Source organism: Falco biarmicus, chromosome 1 (assembly GCF_023638135.1).
Source record: "Falco biarmicus isolate bFalBia1 chromosome 1, bFalBia1.pri, whole genome shotgun sequence".
In the NCBI taxonomy this organism is placed as follows: Eukaryota; Metazoa; Chordata; class Aves; order Falconiformes; family Falconidae; genus Falco; species Falco biarmicus.
Window position 1 is genome coordinate 89,765,047 of NC_079288.1, and position 24,759 is coordinate 89,789,805.

The following is a 24,759-nucleotide window of genomic DNA, read 5'->3' on the forward strand; positions in this document are numbered from 1 at the left end:
TAACATGAAAAAATAAGCTATGACTCAGATGTTCTTATCACTTTTATTACTATATGAATTGCATATGAGTAGGGAAGCTCAAAGAATGTCCCCATCCCATATACTGCTGGAATAAAAAAAGGTCCACCTTAAGTGCTTGGCATATAAATTCCCAACAGTAGGAGTATGTACGTACACAGAGTTGCTTAGAGGAGAATAAAAGATTCAGCAATCCAGAGAGATATATTGTCATTACAGTAAGCATACAACTAAAAAAACTATGTTAAAAATGCCTTAAATAAAACCCAACACATATTTACACATACCCTGACTCCAGCCACTTGCCCAGACAGACCTTACAGGTTGTCTACCACACATAAAGGCTTCTTTTTTTTTTTTCTTTTTACCTGTTCTAACTGCATTGCGAGCCTGGTTGACTGTCATTTGTCCTGTCACGTGCATAAGGACCTTGGTTTGCGCACTAGTCTGGATATGTGCTGCAGAGACCACAGCTGTGGGTACTGTGCTGGAGTTCACTGCCACACCATTTCCCTGGAGCTTCTGAGATGTTCCACTAGCAGTGGAAGGACTGACCATAGTCACCACTCGTCCCGTTTGGCCAGCAGTAGACATGGGAACTTTTGTTTGTGATGCACTTGTCACTGTCCTGCCAAAAATAAAAGCAAAAAAGTAAAACACAACTGAAAAATGAGCTAGTTACTAAACTCACAGCTCTTTATTATCCAATTTTAGCATTAAATAAAAGAACAGAATCATTTTGAACTGGAAAGTAGATGAACTGTTTAGACGCTTGTATAAAAGTATACCTTGTAACTGGAGCCACGTAATTTCCAGGAAACACACCGATCTTGCTTGTATGCATGGAAGTTCCCTTGAACCAGCCATCTTGACAGCGTTCAAACACTAAGAACATTTCTCCCTTCCGCAGTTCCAGTTCATCTTCTTTTCGAGGAGTATAAGGGTATATAGCAATATACCTAACAAACAGGAAAGTAGATGCAACTGATAAAGCTAAATCAACCGAAAATGTCACTTGTGTTTTCTGACAGTTCAGTCAGAGATAAGAAGGCAAGGCAGAAAGGGTTATGTGTTAGTTGATTTATCATACTGTTACCATATTAAAACAGAAGTTATGGCAACATTAAAGGAAACAATGACCATTAAGAATATCCTCCTAACTGCACTTAAATGTAATGTACAATACTTCTAATAAAACTATTTTCTTAATTAAGTTAATGAACTTCATTAAATAGGTGTTTATCTACACCTATTTATCTCTCTACAACTACCTGAAAGGAGGTTGTAGGCAGGTGTGGGTAGGTCTGTTCTCCCAGGTAACACATGATGGGACAAGAGGAAACGGCCTCAAGCTGCGCCAGGAGAGGTTTCAATTGGACATTAAGAAAAATTTCTTTACTGCAAGGGTGGTTGAGTGTTGGGACAGGCTGCCCAGGGAGGTGGCGGAATCCCCATCCCCGGAGGTATTTAAAAAACACATTGACGCAGTGCTTAGGGACATGGTTTAGTGATGGACTTTGCAGTCCTGGGTTAATGGTTGGACTTTATGATCTCATATGGTTGGACTTTATGATTTTTCCAACCTAAATGAGTCTATCATTATCAACTATAGACCCCACCATACCCCACTTCTCTCTCCCTACACCAGCTTCTAGTATCTCTCATGCTTTGTGACATGGCAACTTCTTTTTTTTGAGGAAGAATGGGGAGCCCAGATAAATCCTGCTAGTTGGGAATGAAAGATCAGTATCAGAACTAGTTTTCATATTGCAAAATTGGAACCTCCCTGTGCAACTTCAGTGTCAAAACATATGTTACTAGAACTTGAAGTCTATGGATAAAGTAGCTACCAGTTACTCACTTGTAAAGCTAATTTCCCTTTTTTCCTTCTAAGCAAGATTAATGTATAATACAGTGCATCTGAAACCATACTGAGAGTTCAGAAACATTTTGCAGTTTTTCCTTTTAAAAAAAACATTCTTAGGAAAAAAAAAAGCAAAAATAAAACTGAAGCTCCTGCAGTTGCATGCTGGAATATTCCTAGGGAAGTCTTCATATAAGATTGCACAGTTTCCTGGAATCACATTAAAATGTGATACTGTTTTAACCACCACAGTGTTCTATTTTCTGCCACAGTTTGAACACAAGAAACCTATTTAAACTGTTTATATAAACATGTTTATATAATTATGGACCCAGACCTATAGGAAATAGCATTCTAATAAATCACATTTTCCCCAAAAGAATATACTTTTCGCAAGAGGCAGCCAATTAGGGTAGACCAGTAGAACATCCCCTTTTTTGAAAAAGGATGCACAACTACTTCTAATGCCATTTTTTCCCACTCCCCTTGGAACCCCAAGGGTAAAAAAGTAGCTTTACAAAACATTCTTTTGTCAAAAATGTCTTTTGTGCACAGCAACAATAGCATTAACTGTATGCTGCTCCTTTTTGCATTGTATTTTTGTTCCTTGCTGTCCACGCAGAAAACTTTACATTATCTGCAAAAATGCTTTAAAGGCAATATAGGTACCTGGCAAACCAAGTCCAAAATATGCTTTAAAGGCAACATGACACACTGGCAACAAAAGGCTTCAGTGATATGTGATTTAGGGGTGATCTACAAAGCTACATACTGAAACTCTATGGGAAAGCAACTGACGTGCTTTAATTGGTGTTCATTAACGTCCCTTTTAGTTAAATCATTCCAAATTTCATTAGTAATCTCTTATAGAGCAACCCTTTGAAGATGGAGGATGGGAATAAATGAGATGGGAACTTGATTAACTACACTAAGCACAATAATCCATAAGAAGCAGTGCTAAAATGCTTGACACCAAAGAAACTGCCCAAATCCAGATGCACCTGCTATACAAGAAGAGCGCTCTTTTGGAGTGGGAGGAAACCTGGTGGGAAGACAAAAATAAAGACAGAGAACAAAGGCATTCCTTGCATTATTCAAACATGCCCTGTTAGATGGTTCAGCCACTCCTGAATTTTATTTTTTTTTATCGTTCTTATTCTCCAAGCTGCACACAAATAAGTTTCCAAGAAAAAAGATGTTGTCAGCAGCACATGTTAATGTACAAAATATTTTTGCCCAGAAGGATGACGCACATTTGCCTGTATTACAAGTGTGAAGATATAATACTACCAGCTTTCTGCCTTCATTCCAAACTACCACCCATTAATTAAGTGAACTGTAGAATCTTCAGTCAAATTTCAATTGCAACTTACACAAGCTGTCTGACAATGATGTACTAATGTAACAGTCTAAATGAAATATAGCACTTTCTATGTTTTGGCATAAGTTATTCCATATGGGAATAGCTTTTGCATACCATACATAACAGAAAACACTGAATAAATTCACTCCAGTATTTGCCATTTGCAAGTTACACAATCTTCATTGCTACCTCAAAGATTCATTCATCTTCTGCATGATAAATATATATTTTATATCTTTGAAGTGCGTCCTTTGTATATACAGTAACAGCTGACTATATTTACCTAAGATATAAATAACCCTCAGTATGAAAGTTGTTTAGGGCTATCACCTTTATGTATGTTTTGTTGCTTTTGTCCTGAGTTGTGAGCTTGGCTTTCTGGGAATTCTAGCAGAACAAAGCCAGCTGGTGTGATTTAAGTACATGTGAAGCTACTGATCTTGTTCCATTTTTCTGACGGGCAGTGAGTTTCAATTTTACTTACACACTTGGACGAGTCTGTGGTCGTAAATGTGCCATTTGGTCAGTGGATCCTGATGTAGGCCTTTGTATTACACCTGCAGACTGAGGACCAGAAGAAGCCGATGCAACGACTGCAGCAGACAAGAGAGGTGGTGGTGGCGGAAGTGGGGGGTTCATAGTCTGATTTTATGAGAAAAAAAATAGCAACAGATGATCAATAGTTTGATGAGTTGAATCAGCTGCAAAAACAAAAACAAACAAACAAACAAAAAAAGTATGATAATCCAAGGAAATGTGAAAGAAAGAGCAGAGTTCACTATTCCTTTACCTACCAGTACGATATAACTGAAGAGTTAGGTTTGTCTCTATTTCTCCTTTTCCAGTTTAAAATCTTGACGTCTTGGCAGCTAATTAAGCATATGACAAGCAATTTCTCAGCACAGGAAAAACAGAAAGCATTGTTTCTAATTATAACATCTTTAGGATAGGACTCGACAAAAATCAGAAGCCTTCCAGGAGGTAGATTTTGCATCCTACTGCTGACTGTACTTCAAAACATGATTGTTTTTGTAACCTGAAGCTGAAACATAATATACAATTCAGCAGCAGTGCACCCCAAACCACCCGTTCTAGGGGAAATTTTCTTTTGATGTACGTTATAAAAGCCAGCACAATATGAGACCATTGTCACTGAGCTATTGTTACCACTTTCTCCTATTCTTCTAGTTTAAAAGAGTTAGCTTTTGAAATTCAGTATTATCAAGATTGTTAATCTTTAACAAACACCCCAGTAAAAAGGCACAGTTCCTTTACAGGCAGTTCGTAATGGGGGTCCTGCCCACAGGCTTCGATGCCTTTTGAGAATCAATAGAGCAATTGTTACCTTCTGCTCTGTAAAGCCTCAGACAATTCTTTAGGACCTTGTGTACTGACACTCCTGGGAAAAGTCTCTCACAAAAGGAGAACTTTTCCTTCCCCCCTTCCAAAAATAATTATTTGTGTTACAACGCACACAAAAAGAGTAACAAAAACCATCCAGCATTGAAAATGTAAAACTGTATTAAATTCAAACATGATCTTCAACTTAATGCAATCCTTTAATACTGAAACAAACTCTAATCCACACCACTTCAGGTCTAAAAACCACAAACCAAAAATATAAATTAACAAAATGTCCTGAAGTACGGCCTGGCTCTTCCAATACATCAGGGTATAAATGCACAGCATTACATTATCAGTTTGGAAAACATATAATTGAAAATCATTTTAATTCCCCTCCAACAGCCTAATTCCAAAGGTGGGTTTTTTTTTTCTAAAGAAAAATCTATAAGGAAAATAAGCTCACTGTGATTGTTACCTCGCTGCACCTGGTGAAAGAGTTAATAAAAAGACGGCTCTCTCAACTAGTCTTATGCTGTCATGACACAGTAAAGAACTGCATGGCTGAAAGCTTTCAAATGTAGAGAAAACTGATTAACTCACAATTTTTCAGTCAAAATTCTTATGCTTAGTTATGATATAAATTGCATGGTATATTGTGAAATGTTCCTGGTTTATTTAAAGCTTTTTTTCTGATCATACGTTAACAATTTCTTAAGAACAGGCCTTCTGTATCCAACACAAAGCAAACATGACCTGCTAGAGAAACTTCATTGTGAGCTCTGATATTAATAGGTATTTACAAGAACGGCAATTGCATTTGCTTCACATTCTAAATCCCCATCTATTATACACTCTTTTTAAAATACCTTGCTAATTCATACTGAAATACCAACATTTCTCTTTCAGTTGCTTTACAGCAGACATTATTTCCCCCTCCCAGTCAGCTTCAACAAAAGTCTTAGCTGAATCCAAGCTGAATGTGAGCATCTAACTTTTAGGCACCCTGTCTATAGAATATAAATTCAAATCTTTTTTTAGGCATCTAGATTCCTTCATACATAGTAGAACCTGTAAATCCACATTAGGAGATGAATAGCTGGAAATCTTTAAAATTAAACCTATATTAATGCACAATATCAAGGTTGTCACAATTCCACACTTCCTGCGTCTCTAAAGATACAAATGCTGGGCATTGTATTTTATTCATTTGAACACACAACATACATCGAATTTTTAGCTGCAATAAAGGCACCCTCCCAGCTCCATTTGATTCTGCCTTATTCAGGTTCTGCTCCCCTCCCCATGTCTATTACTATGGTAATGAAACCTGCAGTGAGCCACAGCCCAATTAAATGCCTCAAGACTTGGCAAGTACCTAGAAATCTAAAGAAACTACCTGATAGGCTTTAAAGAACTAAGGCTCTTCAGCTTGCACTGCTACAACTTGATAAAACAGATCCAAATGCTCTGGCCAAGTTTTCAAGAAGTTTTCTGGCATGTAACCATTTTTCTAGCTATCGAGAAACAGACCTACTTCAAGCGCACAACCTAGTTTCGATGGTTCCCATACTCAACATTCTGTGAAAGGATATATGCAAATCCCATGTGATTTAATAAAATGTGCTTATGTAAATAATTGAGAGTATTTTTATTTTAGGTAGCTGAGGGGCGGAAATACCTTTTCAGCCAGGTATACTTTTAACCATACAAAAGAGCAAATAAGTGATAAACTATTTTTATTAATTGGAAGATGAAACATTACATAATTTGATAATATATTTTAAAACATTAAATAGTACCTGTACCCATACTCTAGAAACACATACATCTTACTAAGTTTAAATATAATTAGGCTCCTTTCCCTTATCAGTCAACTGAAGATCAATAATGAGCTTACCCAAAGAATAACAAAAGGCATAGCAGTGGAAAAAAAACATTCCTTAACTGTCTTCACACTCACAAGGTCTAGGAAAAAATATATGACTTGCAAAATCCCCTGAAGGCTAACAAATTAAGGCTCATGTTTAACAAAATTCCTGAACTATAAATATATGTTACCAAGAACAGGCCTCTCACACAAAACCTCACTGTTTCTTTCAGCGGCTTCCTCTTCCCAACAAAAGCTGATTTGAATTTTTGTTGGTTAAAATTCAGACAGTTCTTATTTAAACCTCCTCCTGACTAACACTATTGAATCAGCTGGAACTACATAAAAGAGAGCTAAATGTTATCAGTATACTATAACCTTCACAGCTTGTGCCTCATTAACAGTAATTCAGAGTACCTTATATAATTTAACAGAGGGGCAGAGAGAGAGAGAGAGAGAGAGAGAGTGTGCGTGTGCGCGTGCGTGTGTGCAAGAGAACACGACCAGAAAAAACATGGATTTTTTTCATTTTTTAAATCTTCAGCACGTAACTGAATGTGCGCCATCCCAACACAGACCACCTATTTCTGCTACTTAAGTGCACCTACCATGACACCATTGCAAAGTCAACATATTCAATCTGCAAAAGTAGCAATATGGATATCTAGATTGATTGCAATCCAAAACACTTTTAACTTCTCAAGAGACTGTAAAGGCAGAATGAAAGGAAGGTATCTGTTATTGCTAAATTCTGTTTTTCTGCTGCTCTTTTTGAACGTAACTAACTTTGTTGTGGTGTATTTTGTCTCTGTTTTTCCCATATCATGGTTCAAATCACATACTTCCTTTAAGAGTTTTTTCAGCAAAATCTATAGCAACTAGATCTCCTCCATTAGATAACTACCTTATAAATTACATCCAAGAATTTCCTCCCAATTAAATGAGCCTTACGTAATTGTATGTGCATATTTTTACCCCACAACTATTGAACTTGACATCTGCTATTTATATTTTATGAAGAACTTCAAATATACTAAGCAGCTACAAGGTTCAAAAATGCCAGTAGCCAAGAAAAGCAGATCAATTAATGCCCGTTAAGGGCAAAGTTGTGGTTTGAAGCCCCAGAGAACAGTGTAAGTGGTAATATCACAGTCAAAAGCTTCAGTTGTGAAAAGTTTGTCTCAGTTCATAGCTTCTTCATTTTCAAAAAATCAAACCTCAAAACACAAAACAAGAATTAATGTGGCTGGCTAAAGAAATGCTGCTGTAAGATAAAAGTTTCCAATAAATCATCACATTTTCTGAATACAAACTAAATTTTAAGTGACAGAAGCAGCAGATAAGGTGTATGGTCACTGGACAAAAGCACTCTCATTCCTAAGTTGTATTTGTGTCAATTTTGGCTGCAAATTTGTTAATTACTTACTTCATACAATGTTTGGTACCAAATAACATCTACAAAAGATTATTACGGACAAAATAAAATTAATACAATCGGTATTTTTTGAACCACCATAGTAATTATTAAAAAACCCCAACAACAAACTAAAAAGTGATCCTATACATATACACGGACAAAAGACTCACAGGCTTATTTGGGCTAGGAATTAATCTCAACTATCTTAGAGAAACTTGCTACTGAACAGGACAGCTCATAATATCTTCTCTTACCAATAAAACACCCATCTTTCTTACAAAAGGTAAGAGAAGACACTAGGTTTTCTTTGCTTCTACAGTCAGGACAGATAAATGTAGCAAAGATGTGTAAACTCAGGATTACTGTAAAGGAATATATCCTTCTCTTCTTCACTGATGGGGAATCATGCTCATCCTCTCTGATGTCTTCTTTCCCCTTATTCTGAGTTTGGCATGAAGTAAAAGAAGTTGTATAAATAGCTTGCTCACAATAACTGTAAATCAACTAAAACATTTACTTTTAAATAGTGTTATAAACTCCAAAATGATTGACAGGAAGAAGATACAATGAAACCATCTTCATGCTAAAGAGAAACTCTCCCTGTTCCAATCCAACTCTGTCATTTGCTTAGTGTTGAGAAATGAAGAAAAAGTTAAAGGGAGAAGCTTAGAGAAATGCAGGAGTTTATACTTACAAAAGCAAAAAAAAAAATACAAGAGTAAAAGAACTCAAGCCAACCACTTCTGATGTATTAAATCACACAATCACAATTGTTCTGTACTTTGAAATTAAAGCTCAGAATGTCAGGGAGGGTATTTCCAGAAGGGAAACATCCAGAGACACAAGATCATCACTTTCTCTCTTGCTCTGTCAGAACCGTTGTGCACATTTCTAAAATTACAACAAGAAATACAAAGCAAGAGAAAAAGTGACGTAAAAGACGCTTCACAGTCTGTGACTATAAACTGCATCATTATCTAATATCCACTATAGTAAAAAAACACAGGAACCACCTGACTCTAAACTGAGCTGCCAGTTTGTATTTTAGTCATGTTGAAAACAAGTCAAGAAGAAACAGAACATTATGTACAGAAGGTTATTGACTTTTAAAGAGGTGGCAGAGAATAATTCAGATTCTCCATAGGAATTATATGCCTAATTGGAAACATAACCAGGAACATGGTTATCACAAAGAGAAAGTAGCACTCCAGGATACAGGACAATCATGGGGCAGGAGTTTCACTCCATGCTGCATTTAGCACTGTTAATTTAATTCCTGTGGGTACCAATGGTGAGGCTGCTTTTGAACAAGCTTATGCAACTAAAGCACTGGAGGTGGTTTAATGACTTTGCACCAGCACCAAAATAAAGTATTTTTCCATGTTGGCACCAAAGAAAGAACTACTGATTCTTAATAACAAACAGAAGTGTTTTCTTCTGAGAGGAGAAAAAACGCAACTTCTGACAGAACTTTTGAAACGGTGCTTTGAATCCTGCCTACCCTATCCTCTCCAAAACGTATCTCAGCAATGAATCAAATCAATTACTAAATGTCTGCAGCCTGTATGTTAGCTAGACTTGTATTCTGCCTAAGAGCACAGATGATACCAACAATGATTTTATTTACTCAGTTCTCACAGGTATTTTCTGAAGGACAGGATGAACAAAGTATAAAAGATTACATGGATACATGTAAGCAGCTAATTGTTTCTAGTATTAGAGGTATACATCATATGCAAAAAAAGGACCTGGGGGTCCTTCCTGGTAGACACAAAGAACATGAGCCAACAATGAGGCAAAGGCAAAAATGAGCCTTGTGGCAAAGAAGGGTAACGGTATCCTGGGCTTCATTAGGCGTAGTCTTGCTAGCAGGTCAAGGGAAGTGATCCTTTCCCTCTCCTCAGCACTGATGAGGCCAAACCTGGAGTACTGTGTCCAGTTCTGGGCTCCCCAGTACAAGAGAGACATGGACATACTGGAGAGTCCAACGAAGGCCTACTAAGATAATTAAGGGACTGAAGCATCTCTCCTGTGAGGAAAGGCTGAGAGAGGTGGGACTGTTTGGCCTAGAGAAAGCTCAGGGGGATCACAGCAATGTATGTAAGTACCCAAAGAGAAGATACAAAGATGGAGCCATGCTTTTTACAGTGGTGCCCATTGAAACACAAATTGAAACACAGGAGGTTCCATCTGAATATCAGGAAACAGTTTTTCACTGTGAAGGTGACTGAGCACTGGCACAGGTTGCCCAGAGATTTTGTGGAGTCTCCATCCTTGGAGATATTCAAAAGCTATCTCAACACCATCCTGGGCAACTGGTTCTAGGCAGCCTTGCTTGTACAGGGAGGTTAGACTAGATGACCTCCAGAGATCCCTTCCAACTTCAACCACCCTGTGACAGTAAAATATGACTCTAAATACAAGGAGATTATTAATTGGTTCCAGATTAGCATACATTTAACAGTAGGACTGCACAGGTGATCCACAGATTGAAGGAGTTGTTAACAATAAAAGGACACAGCATTGTTATAGCACAACCTGTGTTACTCAGTAAGACAGGGCAAAAGCACACTGTATGTAAAATTGTCAATATTAAGGTCATCTGTCTGAAGAACAAAGAATGTGACATACATTTACTTGCAGGACAGTAATTACTACATCACTAATGACGAATATTTGTGGGATCATGGTGGATATGTAGCTGAACATAAACTTTGTGCTACAGTCAGACCAAATGAATGGATGCAAATTCGCAAGATCTAAACATCAGACTAACAGGATAAAAGGGTCATACTATCAATATAGTTGTGACTGAAAAAGACTGTGCAGTACTATACCTGGTTCTGGCATGCACTTACCATGTGCTTACCATTTCAGAAAGAAGTATTGAGATAATTCAGAAAATAACAGCATCGTAATTTTAAGGACTGAAAAACATAACTTAAAAGTCCCAAAGAAAGCTGTCAAAATGCAACCTCTCTGCTGCAACTGAGCCACACCTAAGCATTTACTTAACAAAACATTGATAAAAGACGACAGACAATTCTGCCTTGGATTTTGCAGACAAATGTGTAAAATCATCCAAGTGCCAAATGTTGAAAACAAACCCAGGTGCATTTAGCAGCAAGGCTATTCATCATGTTTTACTTGCTTTAAAGACTGCAAGAATAATTAGACACCTAAACAAGATCAACAGCCTTGGGTTTTTTGGGGGGGGTTGTTTTGTTGTTTTTTTAAACTAAGTGAAGATTTATTATTCAGCTGTGCCCCTCCCCTAAAGGTCAGGGTTAAGCACAATTTTGGACTCAAACCAAGAATAAGATTTGGCAATTCCCATGATCAAAATAAAGGCTCACTAAGTTCCCTTGAAGATCTCTGATATTATCCACAATCTTTACTTCAGTTAAGGTCAGGCTCTGATAAGTGCAGTATGATAGAGGATATTCCAGAGATTCTCTACCAGAAGCATAGCAAAATAAAGAACTTCAGTTGGTTTTGGAATGAAATCTTGCACTTTTTGAATGCAATGTCATTGACTTTGTCCAAAGCGAACAACACTGCAATATATTCCTTCCTATGAAAGATGGCCATTTGCAATAGTTTTTCATATTGATCTCCAAGAACTTTAGATGTGCTAGATACACACAACTAAAATAATCTTATTTAATTAGGAGAAAGCAGGGTTTCGAAACTTATTTAAAAAAATCCTGATAATACTGACATTAAGTAAGACAGAAATATCTGGCAGCTGTGGTCTCAAGTTGATGTTTTTTTGTAAGGTCTTGCTTGTTTCCCCTAACCTACCCACCTCCCCAGCATAATCTTTCCTACTCATGTTGAAAAGAAACACTGTTCTGGAAAGAAGTGTGTTTACTACAGAGACATGACAGCGAAGTTGGAGACATGGATATGCATGACAGGATGCAAACATTTTTGTTTCAAGAATGCTTTTTCTGTAGTCCAATTTATACCATTGTCTATCCCCTAGATAATCATAATTTCAAATCAGTATATCAGAACCTGAGAAACAAAAAAGACTGAACAGACAAAAGATAAATATGAAGGCTGAGTTTTCTTAAACAGTACTTACACCAAGAGCAGCTTGGTAGGTAACTTCTGATGGGAAGGTAAATGAAGGCCCTGTTGTGACTGGGCTGCTAGGGGGTGGAGTCACAATTAGCCCCGTAGTACCAATATGAACCTGTCAAAAAAAGAAAACAACCAGCAGGGTCAGTTCTAAGTAGTTTAATAAGAGCTGGTTCTGACGCAGCTGTAAGCTTCATGGCCAAAATCTCCAGTACTCTGCTATCAGCAGCTTTAGACTGGAACTAATTTTTTGTTAGATATTCATACAAACAGTATTGGATTACACTGCTCACTTTTCCTGAAGTTTCAGAATCTCTGAAGATATACTGAACTAGCTTCCATAAAAGGCTGTCAGATCCCAAAGATGTGCTAATAAAATATATTTACTAGCTCATGTAAAGTGACATCAATACTTCTTACTCTCTATTACTACCTCTTCTCCCAAAACATAATCTTTATGTGAAAGAGACAACTGTTCACCAACTACTGTAGCTTGTAACTAAGAGCTTTGAAGGAGCAGGAAAGTAACAAATAAATATTTCCACTTATCACAGTCACATTAATACAGTATATTTCTGGAATTCATGTACTTTTCCAGTTGAATTTACCTTTTACTCACGTGTATTAATATCCAATATTATATACAATTTAGAAAAAACCCAAGAAATTAAATCACTCCAGTTTCTAGTTTCTACAGTTTAATAAAAATCCTTGTGACACTTAATAAACTAAAAACGGTGAAAAAAATTAATTACAAAAGCAAAAATATTTGCTATCATTGTATAAGAAGTGTTATAAAATGTTTTCTTTTAATGATGTCATGTTTGAAGATTAACTTCATGAAAGCATATGCTAATATTTACACATCATTAATAACTGTAAGTAATCTAATAAGATCAGAAACTTTTACAGTTATTTAAAAAAAATGCACACATGATTTATATTTGATTTCATGTAAATTACCTGAGAAGGGGCACTACAGGAAAGTCCTGTCAGCTCACTTATGCGGGCTGCTGCGGTTGGGTTGCTGGAGCTGATGAGGACAGGAGGACTAATTTCCATTGAGTGGCGATTCTGAGAAGACTGTGAAGACTTGTTGGACATAGTGAGGGAGGTAAAAGAGTGCCGTTTTTTGGTGTTTTTCTTAGTATCAGTGTGCTTTTGGGTTGAATTGTTGTGGGCTGCCCCAGAGGTACCTTCTCCAGAGTCGACAGCAGAACCTGAGGGCTTATCCAATTCTATCAACTGTTTGGCTGCTGTGTTAAACTACAAAAGATAGTCACATGTTAGTACTTTTTTATTCATAAAAATCACCTGAATATAACAAAAAAAAGATATTAGTCATTACGGAGCAACAGGTCTGTCACTACAAACTTAACACACTTACTCTCGGGCTGCTGTGGACTACCCACCAGAGGTAAAAATTCAATCAAGAAAGGCCACTATGCTCTAGTTAGACGTAGCTTAATTCAGCAACATCCACTGCCTGTTTCATCTAGAAGTCAGACTAGAACACAGTGGTCCCCTCCAACCTTGTAATATAAAAATCTGCATCACAAAACTTCTTGAACGTTCATTTCACTTTAAACCTTTTTTGTTTTGTTTGTATGACATAAGCCCACACCTCTGCATGTAGGCTTTTGAAGACATTTCTCCTAGAATCCCTTGGTACTTACACACATATCTTTAACACTACCTGTAGTAAAATAACAGGCTTCCTAAACGCAAATTTAAGAACGTAGTAGGACAGACTAAATATCCAGCTGTATCAGCCTGACAACAAGTAGCTATATGAGCATAAGACAGTATAAGGAGAAAAGAAATACATACTGGCAATTCTGTGGAACTACCTTCTCACCTTCTGAATTTTCTAATGCAGAAGCAGCATCTTTGTGCCCAAGAACCCTCAAATGCATTTTTAAAGTTTATTTAATGAATTTTTGTTCACAATGAAATTTTCTATTTGTTAATTTGTTACAATATTATATTAAATGCAAACAAATCCTTCCTTCCTAATGAAGAAATATGGAATCCCACACATTTTCTTCTTACAATAAAATGTAAGCTATGTGAGGGGAGGGTGGGCAACAACAAACAAACCCCCCTACATTTTTCACAAGCCCTTTACTTCCAGAAAGTCTTATTTATATTTTAGAGCTAGTGGAAATAACAATGTCAGAGTCCTCTTTTATTCACGAGCTGAAGTAACACCAGCACCACTTTTCTGAACAAGTTAAGTAATGTTAATATGTACCACTAAATATGAATACTGTTACTTGGATAAATGCAGCCAGTTAGGAAGAAGGGAAAAATCTTTTATGAAGAACATCAGGATGAAAGAATGAGATTAGCTACTGTGGAAGTACTATTTCTGTTCTACAGCATATTATTTCTTCTATTTATTTTACCTGTTTTTCTACAAGTCTTAAGATACCTACTAGGCTCATGAAGAGTTTTAAAGCAGTATTCTACCCCATCAAATCTTTACTAGAAAAATAACACATCATCAATCATGACAGCATCAACACTGATTCAAATGCAGCTCCCAGAAATGACAACAACTTACACCCTGAACACTTGTCTATCTCTGAGGACAAGTAGGTTATAGAAAGTGGTGTGAAAGAATGAAGATTTATTTATTTATTTATTTATTTATTTTATAGAAAAGGTTTTCAAGTGGTATTTGAAAAATGAGATCTGGAAGGAAATTCCATGCATATACAGAAGAAACAGAGAAACAAAGTTCAAAACTAGAACTACTGGAACAATGAGGGGTTGACACAAAAACCTACCAGGATGCAACTGCAGGAAAATTAAAATTATGAAATGCTTGAAGAGGAAGAACTACCTAGAACATACTGCAGTGGAAGAGGGGCATAATGGGAAAAAGGATAGGAAGATGAGAATGTAGATTTTTTTCTGAAATGTTTTTATTGTTGGTCCTTTAGAATGCAGCTGAAGAGAACAGGAAAGATAGGAGAAGACAATGTCACAGTAGTAAACCAACCCTAAGAAAAAGGTGGATGTTAGATTTTCCTTCCTCCTAATGCTGGACATGGATCACAGGGACAAAATAATTTTGTACCACTTGTATAGTACAGAAGACATAACCATACAGCTTTCTCCAATTAAACTGCAAAGCCATTATTTAGATAATTATCTGTATAATTATTTTTTAATGTATTAAATTCTAGATTTAATAAAATATATACTTTTAACAGACCAGTGAAAATGTTATTTTATCACAGAACACTGATATCAGGCTGAAGGATATGAAACAAGTAGATAATTAGACCAAAATGCCTGTTCTGCTACTCATCCTATCAGGGTCCTATCCATCATGCAAGAACATGCGAACTTTTCAAAGACTAATAATTTTATGTATTTGCACATTTCATTGTTTTCCAGCTGAGACTGAAATTCTTCCATGTCCTTCCTGAGAATTTGTGTCTTCCATATCTTACACAATGGCTGCAACCGCTTCTATTCTTATCTAATGTACCCCTTTATTTATCAAAGAGCCTGTTCACAAATTACACAGGTCAGAGAAAGAAAGGCAGTACTCATTTCTAAAACAAGAACTACCTAATCAGAAAAGTTAAGAGATCACCCAGGAATAAAAACCAAAACCCAAAGCCACTCTGCTAAAAGCACCCTGAGGTAACTGTTACACCTAGTTATGTTTGTTTACCTCCTGAAAGTATTCATGCTTGCAGAGTCTTATTATTCTATACAGCGATCAACCTATTAAATAAAGGCTTGCCCATGGGATTGATTCAAGACTGGTTCAAATATAAGCAACATACTGCGCTTTCTTGTGTACAGAAGCAAGCACGGGACAGTAGCATGAACCTAAACATGGAAGTGAACTGGTTACTGGCCTTTTCTTAGAAGTAACCTGAGGACAGCAACAGTTGCAAAATATTTAGCGTAGTACAGATTATTTCTTCCTTAAGAAGAGAAATGAAGAACTTGCATGCATTCTCCAATGAAATGGCTAGCAACCATTCAAGGTCACCATGGGGATGCATCCCACTCATGCTATAAAGTGTTTCAATACAACATTCCTTTCTGCCACAAATACCTCGGTATCTATTCCCTCATTTTCTACGTCAGTTGTTTTCCTGAACAGATGTATTTGAACTGAAGCTTCTTTACTTTAACCTTTACATTCACATTTATTGGTTTTTTCATTCAACAAAATCTTTGCTGTAACAGGTGGCCTGGAATCCAATTCCCCTTCCTGCCCCAAACCCAGGAAATGGAACAACTTTCTAAGTGGGGGCCAATACAGCAGCGGCCGGCTGAGCTGCCTCAGTGCTGCGGTAGGGCTTGGGGCTAGCAGAGAGGTTTCTGCCTGCGTGCAGCCATCTGGAGAAATTATCAAGTAGACTACCATCCAAGAGTTATTTCAAGGTATCTTATAGTTGTGCTTTACTGTACTTACTTTACAAATTAATTGAGGTGTTCTTCACTCACACAGTGAGAATTCAAGTATCACCACTTTCTGAAATTAAGTGAAAACACCATCTTCTGCCTCAAACAATCTTTTTACTCACATTCATCCAAAGTTTTTATTTATGCAATTTCACTACATCACCATATGTCAAGGAGTTATTTTTCCACATTACCAACACTATTATTAGTCAAATTCAGATTTCTAGACAACATTTCACTTTCACATATATTTGGAAACAAAGAACCAAAGCTTAAGTGGAACTAAGGCAAACATTGTCCTTATCTGGCTTTTTTTTTTTTTTTTTGTGTCATCCTGGAGGATAGGTAATAGCTTAGAAGCCTAAATTCAGATTTGCAATTAAAGTTTCAAAACAAATGTATTTTGTCCAAACCAGTGGAAAAATAATTTTGCAAATCTTGAACAGATCACAGTCATAAGCAAAGCTGCTTTTATATTAATTTTTTAAACAAATGGAATAGTTCTTTATTGCAGTTTTTGTTAGGGAAATTAATCAAAACTATGATGCCTAGAAATTGTCATTGGAATGATAACATTGAGATTATCACTTTCAAATATAGTGGGGATTAGACTATTAAGAATTGCACTCGATGTGGTATAATATACAACATTCAGGTTTTGCATAAATTTTCTGGTTTAAGTTCTGGGCAGGTAAAAAAGTAGAGAAAAGTTGCCATAAAAGGTTTTATCTTATTCTTCTGTGTTAGTATTGTCACAAAAGTCTGATTATTTTTTTTTCTACACATATTAAATCAGATCACATCATCTAACAGTGATAGACAAAGTTAGCCTAATAAGTACAACATTAAAAAGAAATTCAGCCTAAAATCCAATCTGAAGTGTATAGACACAATAAAAATCAAATATGTTTTGAAACACTCCTGTTTGGTACAGGAGAAGATGCTAATAAACCCCCACCACAACCTGACACACTATGTACATAAAATCTTATGTTCTCGTTGCTTAAAATGTTAACTGATAGATGCATATGTTTAAAATGACAATGAACTTAAAATTATACTACAGTGAGTATTTTAGATAATTTGACTTTTTTCCCCCATACATTCCCATACATTTCTATAAGATTGTTTATAAATAAAGCTAGAGGAGCTGGATTAATACAACTGTGTTTCCCAGTTGTTCATATTAACTTGGGAAAACAAAAGCTGTCATTATTTTCTACTGATTTTGATTTAAAAGTGATTTTGTTTCCCTGGTTTTTCTTTTTCTATTCTGGATATTTGTATTTTTCTAGTCATGCTGTACGAGTGCTAAATAGCTTGTAAGGATTTAAATACCTTTTGGATTTGTAATGCATTAAACCACATCAAAATGTCAAATTTGAGGTCCTTCCAACAAATGCATATTGTACACAGAACTGTACTCTATGTAGAAAAATTCTAATAGTATCTGTTTAGTTCCGATTACGTAAGTGTTATGAACTTATGAATCATAAAGTTTCTAGACTCACTGCATTTTATTTCATCACTGTGCAAGAACCTGGTTGACCCGCTTTTAATGCAAGCACACTGAAATTCCATCAGTCAAAAAAGTCTAATTTAGATATGTTAATCAGGTCTTACTCTAGTAAAACTAGAGGGTTTGTTTGGTTTTAGCACTTTCTAGAAAATAGAATTTCATTTTTTACAATGTTTGCATTATTTTCCATTTGCAAATAGAAGTAATTATTTCACAATGCTATGTGTCTATAGATAAAGATGTAATGTTTTGTGAGTCTGTTAAACTATACTTCTTATGGAATCACTATTAAAATTTCTCTCAAAATATTTTCATTCTTAGCTTTTATTGTTACCACCAATTTAATAAGTGAAAGCAATGTGAAACAATAGAACAGACTAGCAAACACTGAATCATATAATCTTCCTCCAGGAAGTTGTCCTCAAACATAATCAGAGATATTCATGGATGTCAACATGTCGTCCTGAGGTTATCCTGAGACCTCCTCATACAAGAAGTATTGCAAGTATCAGACCTATACTCAGAATGAACATCACAGACTACACTCATTTTGAAGTTAATGGTATCAGAAAATCTCCAGTAAATGCAGCTACTAATTCACATTTTAAAACAAAAGAAAAAAGGATGTGGGCTAACACACACACGGTAAAGGTATGTCTGTCATTATGACAGAAATAGGCAATGATTACAGGATTGGGAAATATAACTAAAAATACCGTATTGAAAAACCCTCAAAAATTACATCTCATGTTTGGTGTCTTTAATAATAACATAAGTAAGAATGGTTTGATATAATTGTATCAACTGTCTGTATATTCTCCAAAACAATAGCTATATAATCTTGGAAAACAGACATTTCAAAATGCAAATTGATAGTCTTCCATGTTATTGCACTGCTCTTCATCACAGCATGTGTTTTGGTTTAGTACATACTGAAAAAATCCACCTATCTGATCTGAACTATCTCTTTGGGCATTACTTATTGTTCTAGATTTCCCATATCATTATAGTTGGGATTTGCGAGTGTGTACACAAGTGCTTGTGCCTGTTCTAAAAAGGGTTAATTGAAGAAACATTTTCATAGTTGATGGAATTTGTCTGAAAACATCAACAGTGAAATACATTTTGTGACTGAGTATCATTTTTATATAAATTTTTTCAATAGTATCTACATTTTGCAAACTTCTGTAGAAATGGAAGAGTTGTTAGCCAAATAGTAAGCCCAAGCGGCAGCCCTAGAAAGAGCTTTTCCTAACTTGCCTAAGTTAAATTAATTACTTTTAAAAAGCACCACAAAAAGCTCTACTGGCTAAACTGAAGGGGCAGTTAATTGCAAAGAGCTAGGAATGAATAGCCAGGGGCAAGAACTTCTGAAACCGGCTTTTAAAAACTTCTTAAACTGAAGCTAGAATTGCACTAAGCAGGGTGAAACCCTTTTGGTTTTGCCGTTGTTATTTCAGTCATGTGAAATTTTCTATCCCCAGATATATTGACCCTTACATCAACCTATAAAAATTAATATACATATTTCCCTTTTAAAAATAATATGTTGGTTGAACACAGTCAATTTTTTAAAAGGGTCCCATCTCATCAGGGCATTCAGAAATTGAATTAATAAAACCTGACTTGATTCTTAGCATGGTTACACATTTCTTCTGTGACCTGAGGTACATACTTCTCATCCCACTGGTACTACAAAATTACATTTTGATTTCACCATTCTGTCGCCTATATTTAAACATAATCTTGCCAGTGCAAGTGTATCTTACCAAGTCTCTATAGCATACCTATCAGAAGAAGATAAATACTATTCCAAACCTCTGTATGCAACTGTACACACTGTTCTTAATCACCTATGCCTTTCTATATAGAAGATAAACCTTTGGATTTTAGACCTTAAAAGGTTGGGGAAACTTTCTCAAATGTTACCTCTCACTGTAAATTGTTGCATTACATATGAGACATGCAGGAAAACACATAGGATTTTATATTAGAGTATGTTGCATGTACAAGTCAGTGTTTCACCTGCTTAACAACAGCCTATATTCTTTAACTTCCTAGTTGTGCTAATCAGGTTTTGATTGAGAGGCAGGTATTAGGGACAGTGCAAAGCTTACTATTATTACTCTGACTCACTGATTGCTTTCACTTCATGGTTAAGTGTGATTTGTGATTGACTGCATGACTCCAGTATTATCAGGAAAACACAGTGATTGCCTCCAAATACTCTCATTCCAATTTCATTCAATGAAAACAGGTATCAAATAGCTAAGTAAAAACCACTGGTTTAACTGCTGAGGTCATTAACTTTTCCCAAACTAAGCACACAGATCTTTGATTATTCTAGGTCTAAGATTATTTATATCTCACATTATTTTAGAATCACTACCAGTACTGGTTATTTTTCCCTTTAGAAAATGCAATACACAGTGGGCACAACCTTACTGAAGGCCCAACTTTACTCACCTCAACATATGAGATTGGAAATATTCCTATTTTGTCAGCCAGCATTCCTTCTGCCCAGTTTTCATCGACGCGCCGAATTACAGTCAGAACATCATCCTGCGTGAACATGCAGTGATTATGTCTCACAGCTCTAATTAAACTTCTAATTTAATTTCCCTCCATAACACATAGGTAATTAGAGAAGGCGGTACACAGACAAGAATCACAGAGAAAGCACTCTATAACAGGAACGTGCCACTATTGGGGTTGAAGTTCATTCCAGCTGTTCCTTTTCCTATTTTGTCAGTTTGGCCAACTGTCCGCAGCTAATCTTGGCCACCTGACTTTGTCCTTAGTACCAGACTTGCTGCTGTGTTCAGTCCATGATACTCATCAGCTCCCCTCTAAGTCTTTAGCAGTAATCAACCGAATGGCAATCTTTTTCCTTCTCAACTGACTCACTACCTAATCTTCCCTAGATATTGCTTTTCTACTTAAGTACTTAAGAACACCGGCAAGTGATATAATTTCTTTCACATCTGCATGGAGCATTTGGATTAGATACTGTTTTGAGAATGTTACTGAAAAAAGGATTTACTTGCATTGCTCTTACTTATACTGAGATATGTAATTGTTTCATATGCAAGTTAAAATATTTTGAAACATATATGCTTACTCAAGTGAGACTGCAGATTTAAAAAAAACAAAACCCCCCAAGTTCGCCAACAAGTTAATCAAAATATGCAAACTAATGCCAATCATCCTCAACAGTATTGCTGTTCTGTGTTGTAATAACCACTGTCTGTCGACATATTAATAATATCTTTCCTTTTTAAAATTTAGCCAGCCTTTTCATTTTTAATAGGCAAGGGTAGAAAAGTGATTAGCTTACATGTGATCTTGCAACATTTTTGCGAAATCTGATAAACTAAAGAATCAGAAACTGAAAGAAGGGAATAGCTCTAAGTCCTGTTAAAATTCTGTATCACTATGTGCCTTGCAAAACAGAAAACTAATTACAATAGAAACAATGTAAGAAGAGATGTTATATGTTCCAAAAAGCAATTAATAATATTACAGAATTATAAATTTTAGTAGATCCTAAAACTGTTGCTTACTAAATGCAAAGCTGAAAATAGTACCAACTTCAACCATTTAAAATGAATGTTTCTTTACAAGATGGAACACTTAATTAATAACATAGGTTATTTTTCATAAATTAATAGGATTACAATTATGAATAGGATGCAATTATGAAAGAATGCAGTCTCAAAAATAAAACCTCAGGGAAAGAGTATGTAATTTAGGAAGAGAAGGAAGGCAAAACTAATCAACATAGGAGAAATACTTGCAGAATCACTTGGTCTTTTCATATTTGTGCAGCTCCATTAAAAAAATGCATACAAGATTACAGAACAGCCTTATCATTCTTATCTCTGTGAATGAAATTATTAAAAAAAATAATTTTAGTCCACTTTTACCTTTGCAAATGGTAAACAGTCTTTATCTGCTTCCTTGTCTTTTACTTCAAAGTCATAAAGTGCTTTGCACTGAGGCGGAGGCTGAGGTAAAGGTTTAATAATCTGAACAAAATTGGTAGGAAAAAAGCCATGGATGCCATTGACTTCTCCATGATACCAATTTTCATCCACCTGTCGACGTAAAATGATGATGTCTCCTTTACTGAATTTAAGATCTCCAGGTTCTTTTCCATCGTAGTTATACAATGCTTTGGCACATGGTAACTGAGGTACACCCTAAAGAAGAAGAAAAAACCAAAAATCACTAGAATTAGATCAGTACTACTAAACAGAATTTATGTTACATTCTTTCTGAGACTATGAATGAAACCGTATAAAATTGTAAATTAAAATTATACACAATGAAATTATGTTATTGCTATGATTCTACTGATTTTACCCAAATGCGTAGGAAGAGCTTCAGTTCTACGCAGTCTTAACATCCCCCTAAATTTCATGATGATTTTCAATAATGCTAGAATGTTTCCAGACATGAGAGACAAAAACCAATACTTTAACCCTCCTGTACTAATTGACTAAGCTTAAACATTAAAAAAATAAACATAAACCCAAACCGGAAAGTATCCTGACCACTTGAGAGATGTGAAAGAAAAATGCTGCAAGAAAATACAGCACTAGAATAACAAATTTGCTATAAGACCTTTAAGGCATGTTTTCTGCCTGACTTTCCTCACCTTATTTATTTCATGGGTGCAGAATGCTAAGGATGAGGACATAAGGGATGTGTTTTCCAGCTTGAAAATCAAATTTCACTTATTAAAGGTAATACACTGCATCCTGGAACAACTCTTTTAATTATTTATTTTAAAACATGGCTGAAAAGAATTATTGGAAAAAAATCTGTTGAAGGTGTGTATCCTTGAGGTTTCTTCACTTGATCACTCCATAATATCTGAAAACTGTAGATCATTGGCGCTGCTTTTGAATACAAGTCAGAAAGATTACAACAAAATACTGTAACCCTCCCTTGTATCCATTCCAGGTATTTTTTAATTGCTCAGTCTGTGCCTCCACATTTTGCAAGTGATGCATAAAACTCTACAACTCTAGAATTAGGAATTCTGCCTTCAAAACTCTCTTTTCCCTCCAACTTTACATACACAGAGGGGAGCTCCCCTCCTTAATGGATTCAAACAGCAGTAACATGAACTACTAAGACTAAAAGACTAAGCCTTTCCATAACAAAACCAGCATTTATGGTCAACTACAGCACAGTATTTCACATCTTTAATGCTATTCTGAAAGGAAAAGGAAAATTTTAATGGAATTCAATGTTGGCGATAATAGTTGCCATGTCTACCCCATGGCATGTCTCTCCTCTCAAGTCTTCTGTCAGCTCAGACTGTAAATTGAAGTTGCACTTGCAGCATCTCAAGAGGTACACACACAGTGCAAGGATATTCTCAGAAGGAATTACCACTTCAAATCTGTCTCATTGGTCAGAAGAGAGAGTGCCACCATGTCATAACATCCAACCGGGGAAAAGTCAGGCCAACCAGAGCAGTGACAAATGTTCCTTTGCGGCCTCCCAAGATGAGACCCAGCAGGCCAGCCGCCTCAGGGGTGCGTGTGGCTATGGCAGACCCTCTCCCACTCCTCCGGGGAAACCCACGTGCTCAGTTACCTCTCTGCAACGCCTGCGCGCCAAGGCACGCAGCGTGGGGAACAGACAGGAAGAATCAGAGATCTGCGTGGCCATCGCAGGGCCCCGATCTCATTGCAATTACAGAGACATGGTGGGACAGCTCGCGTGACTGGAATGCTACGTGGATGGCTACGTACTTTTCAGGAAAGGCAGGCCAGCAAGGAGAGGCGCTGGAGCTGCTCTTCATGTGAGGGAGCAACTGGGACGTATCCAGCTCTCCCTGGGGTTGGATGCAGAACAAGTGAGAGCCTACGCATAAAGGTGAAGGGACGGGCCGACACGGGGCACAGTCCCGTGGGTGTTTGCTCCAGGCCACGCGATCAGGAAGGGGAAGCCGCCGAGGCTTTCTACAGACCATTGGAGGCAGCACCACCATCACAGGCCCCGGTTCTCAGGGGGAAACTTCAACCTCCCTGATAGCTGCTGCAAAGACAACACAGCCAGGCTCACGCAGTCCTGGAGGTTCCTGCACAGCACTGATGATGATAACATTCTGAGGCAGCTGGTGGAGGAGCCAACGAGGCGAGGTGGGCTGCTGGACCCTGTGCTGGCAAGCAAAGAAGGGCTGGCTGGGGACGTGAAGGCTGGGGGCCGCCTTGGCTGCAGGGACCACGAGATGGTGGCGTTCAGGACCCTGTGTGGAGAAAGCAGGGCAACAGGTAGCATCGCAGCCCTGGACTAGAGGAGAGCTAACTTTGGCCTCTTCAAGGACCCACTTGGAGAAATCCCATGGGCTAGGGCTCCACAAGGTAAGAGGGGTCCAAGAGAGCTGGTTAATATTTAAGCACCACTTCCTCCAGGCTCAAGACAGGTCCGTCCCCACGAGCGGGAAATCAAGCAAAGGGCGCAGGAGGCCTGCACGGGTCAGCAAGGAGCTTCTAGCAAACCTCAAACAGAAGCAGCAAGTTTACTTGTGGAATACGGAAAAAGGGGAGAGGCCACTTGGGAGGAATAGAGGAACGTTGTCAGAACATTCAGGGAGGCGACGAGGAAGACTAAGGTCCATTTGGAATTACATCTGGTGAGGGAGGTCAAGGACAACAAGAAGGGCTTCTTCAAGTACATCAGCCGGAGAACGATGAATAGGGAAAATGTGGGCCTGGTGCTGAACGAGGCGGGTGCCCCTGTGACAAAGGACATGGAGAAGGTCGAGTTACTGAATGCCTTCATTGCTTCAGCCTTCACTGCCAAGGACGACCTTGAGGAACCCCAG

The 24,759-nt window shown here is 37.1% G+C and overlaps 1 protein-coding gene across 2 annotated transcripts in view; it reads right to left on the reverse strand.

Annotated features, from left to right (window-relative positions):
• Positions 1–24,759, reverse strand: part of SH3RF1 (SH3 domain containing ring finger 1) — a 91,172-nt gene that overhangs the window by 15,169 nt on the left and 51,244 nt on the right. For both annotated transcript variants that reach the window (XM_056346167.1, XM_056346176.1), the window contains exons 3-9: positions 21,842–22,117; positions 20,382–20,477; positions 12,923–13,225; positions 11,964–12,074; positions 3,730–3,887; positions 807–977; positions 387–646 (exon numbers count right to left, since the gene is read on the reverse strand). In XM_056346167.1, the coding sequence (XP_056202142.1) occupies positions 387–646; positions 807–977; positions 3,730–3,887; positions 11,964–12,074; positions 12,923–13,225; positions 20,382–20,477; positions 21,842–22,117 (1,375 nt within the window). The remainder of the gene's footprint in view (positions 1–386; positions 647–806; positions 978–3,729; positions 3,888–11,963; positions 12,075–12,922; positions 13,226–20,381; positions 20,478–21,841; positions 22,118–24,759) is intronic.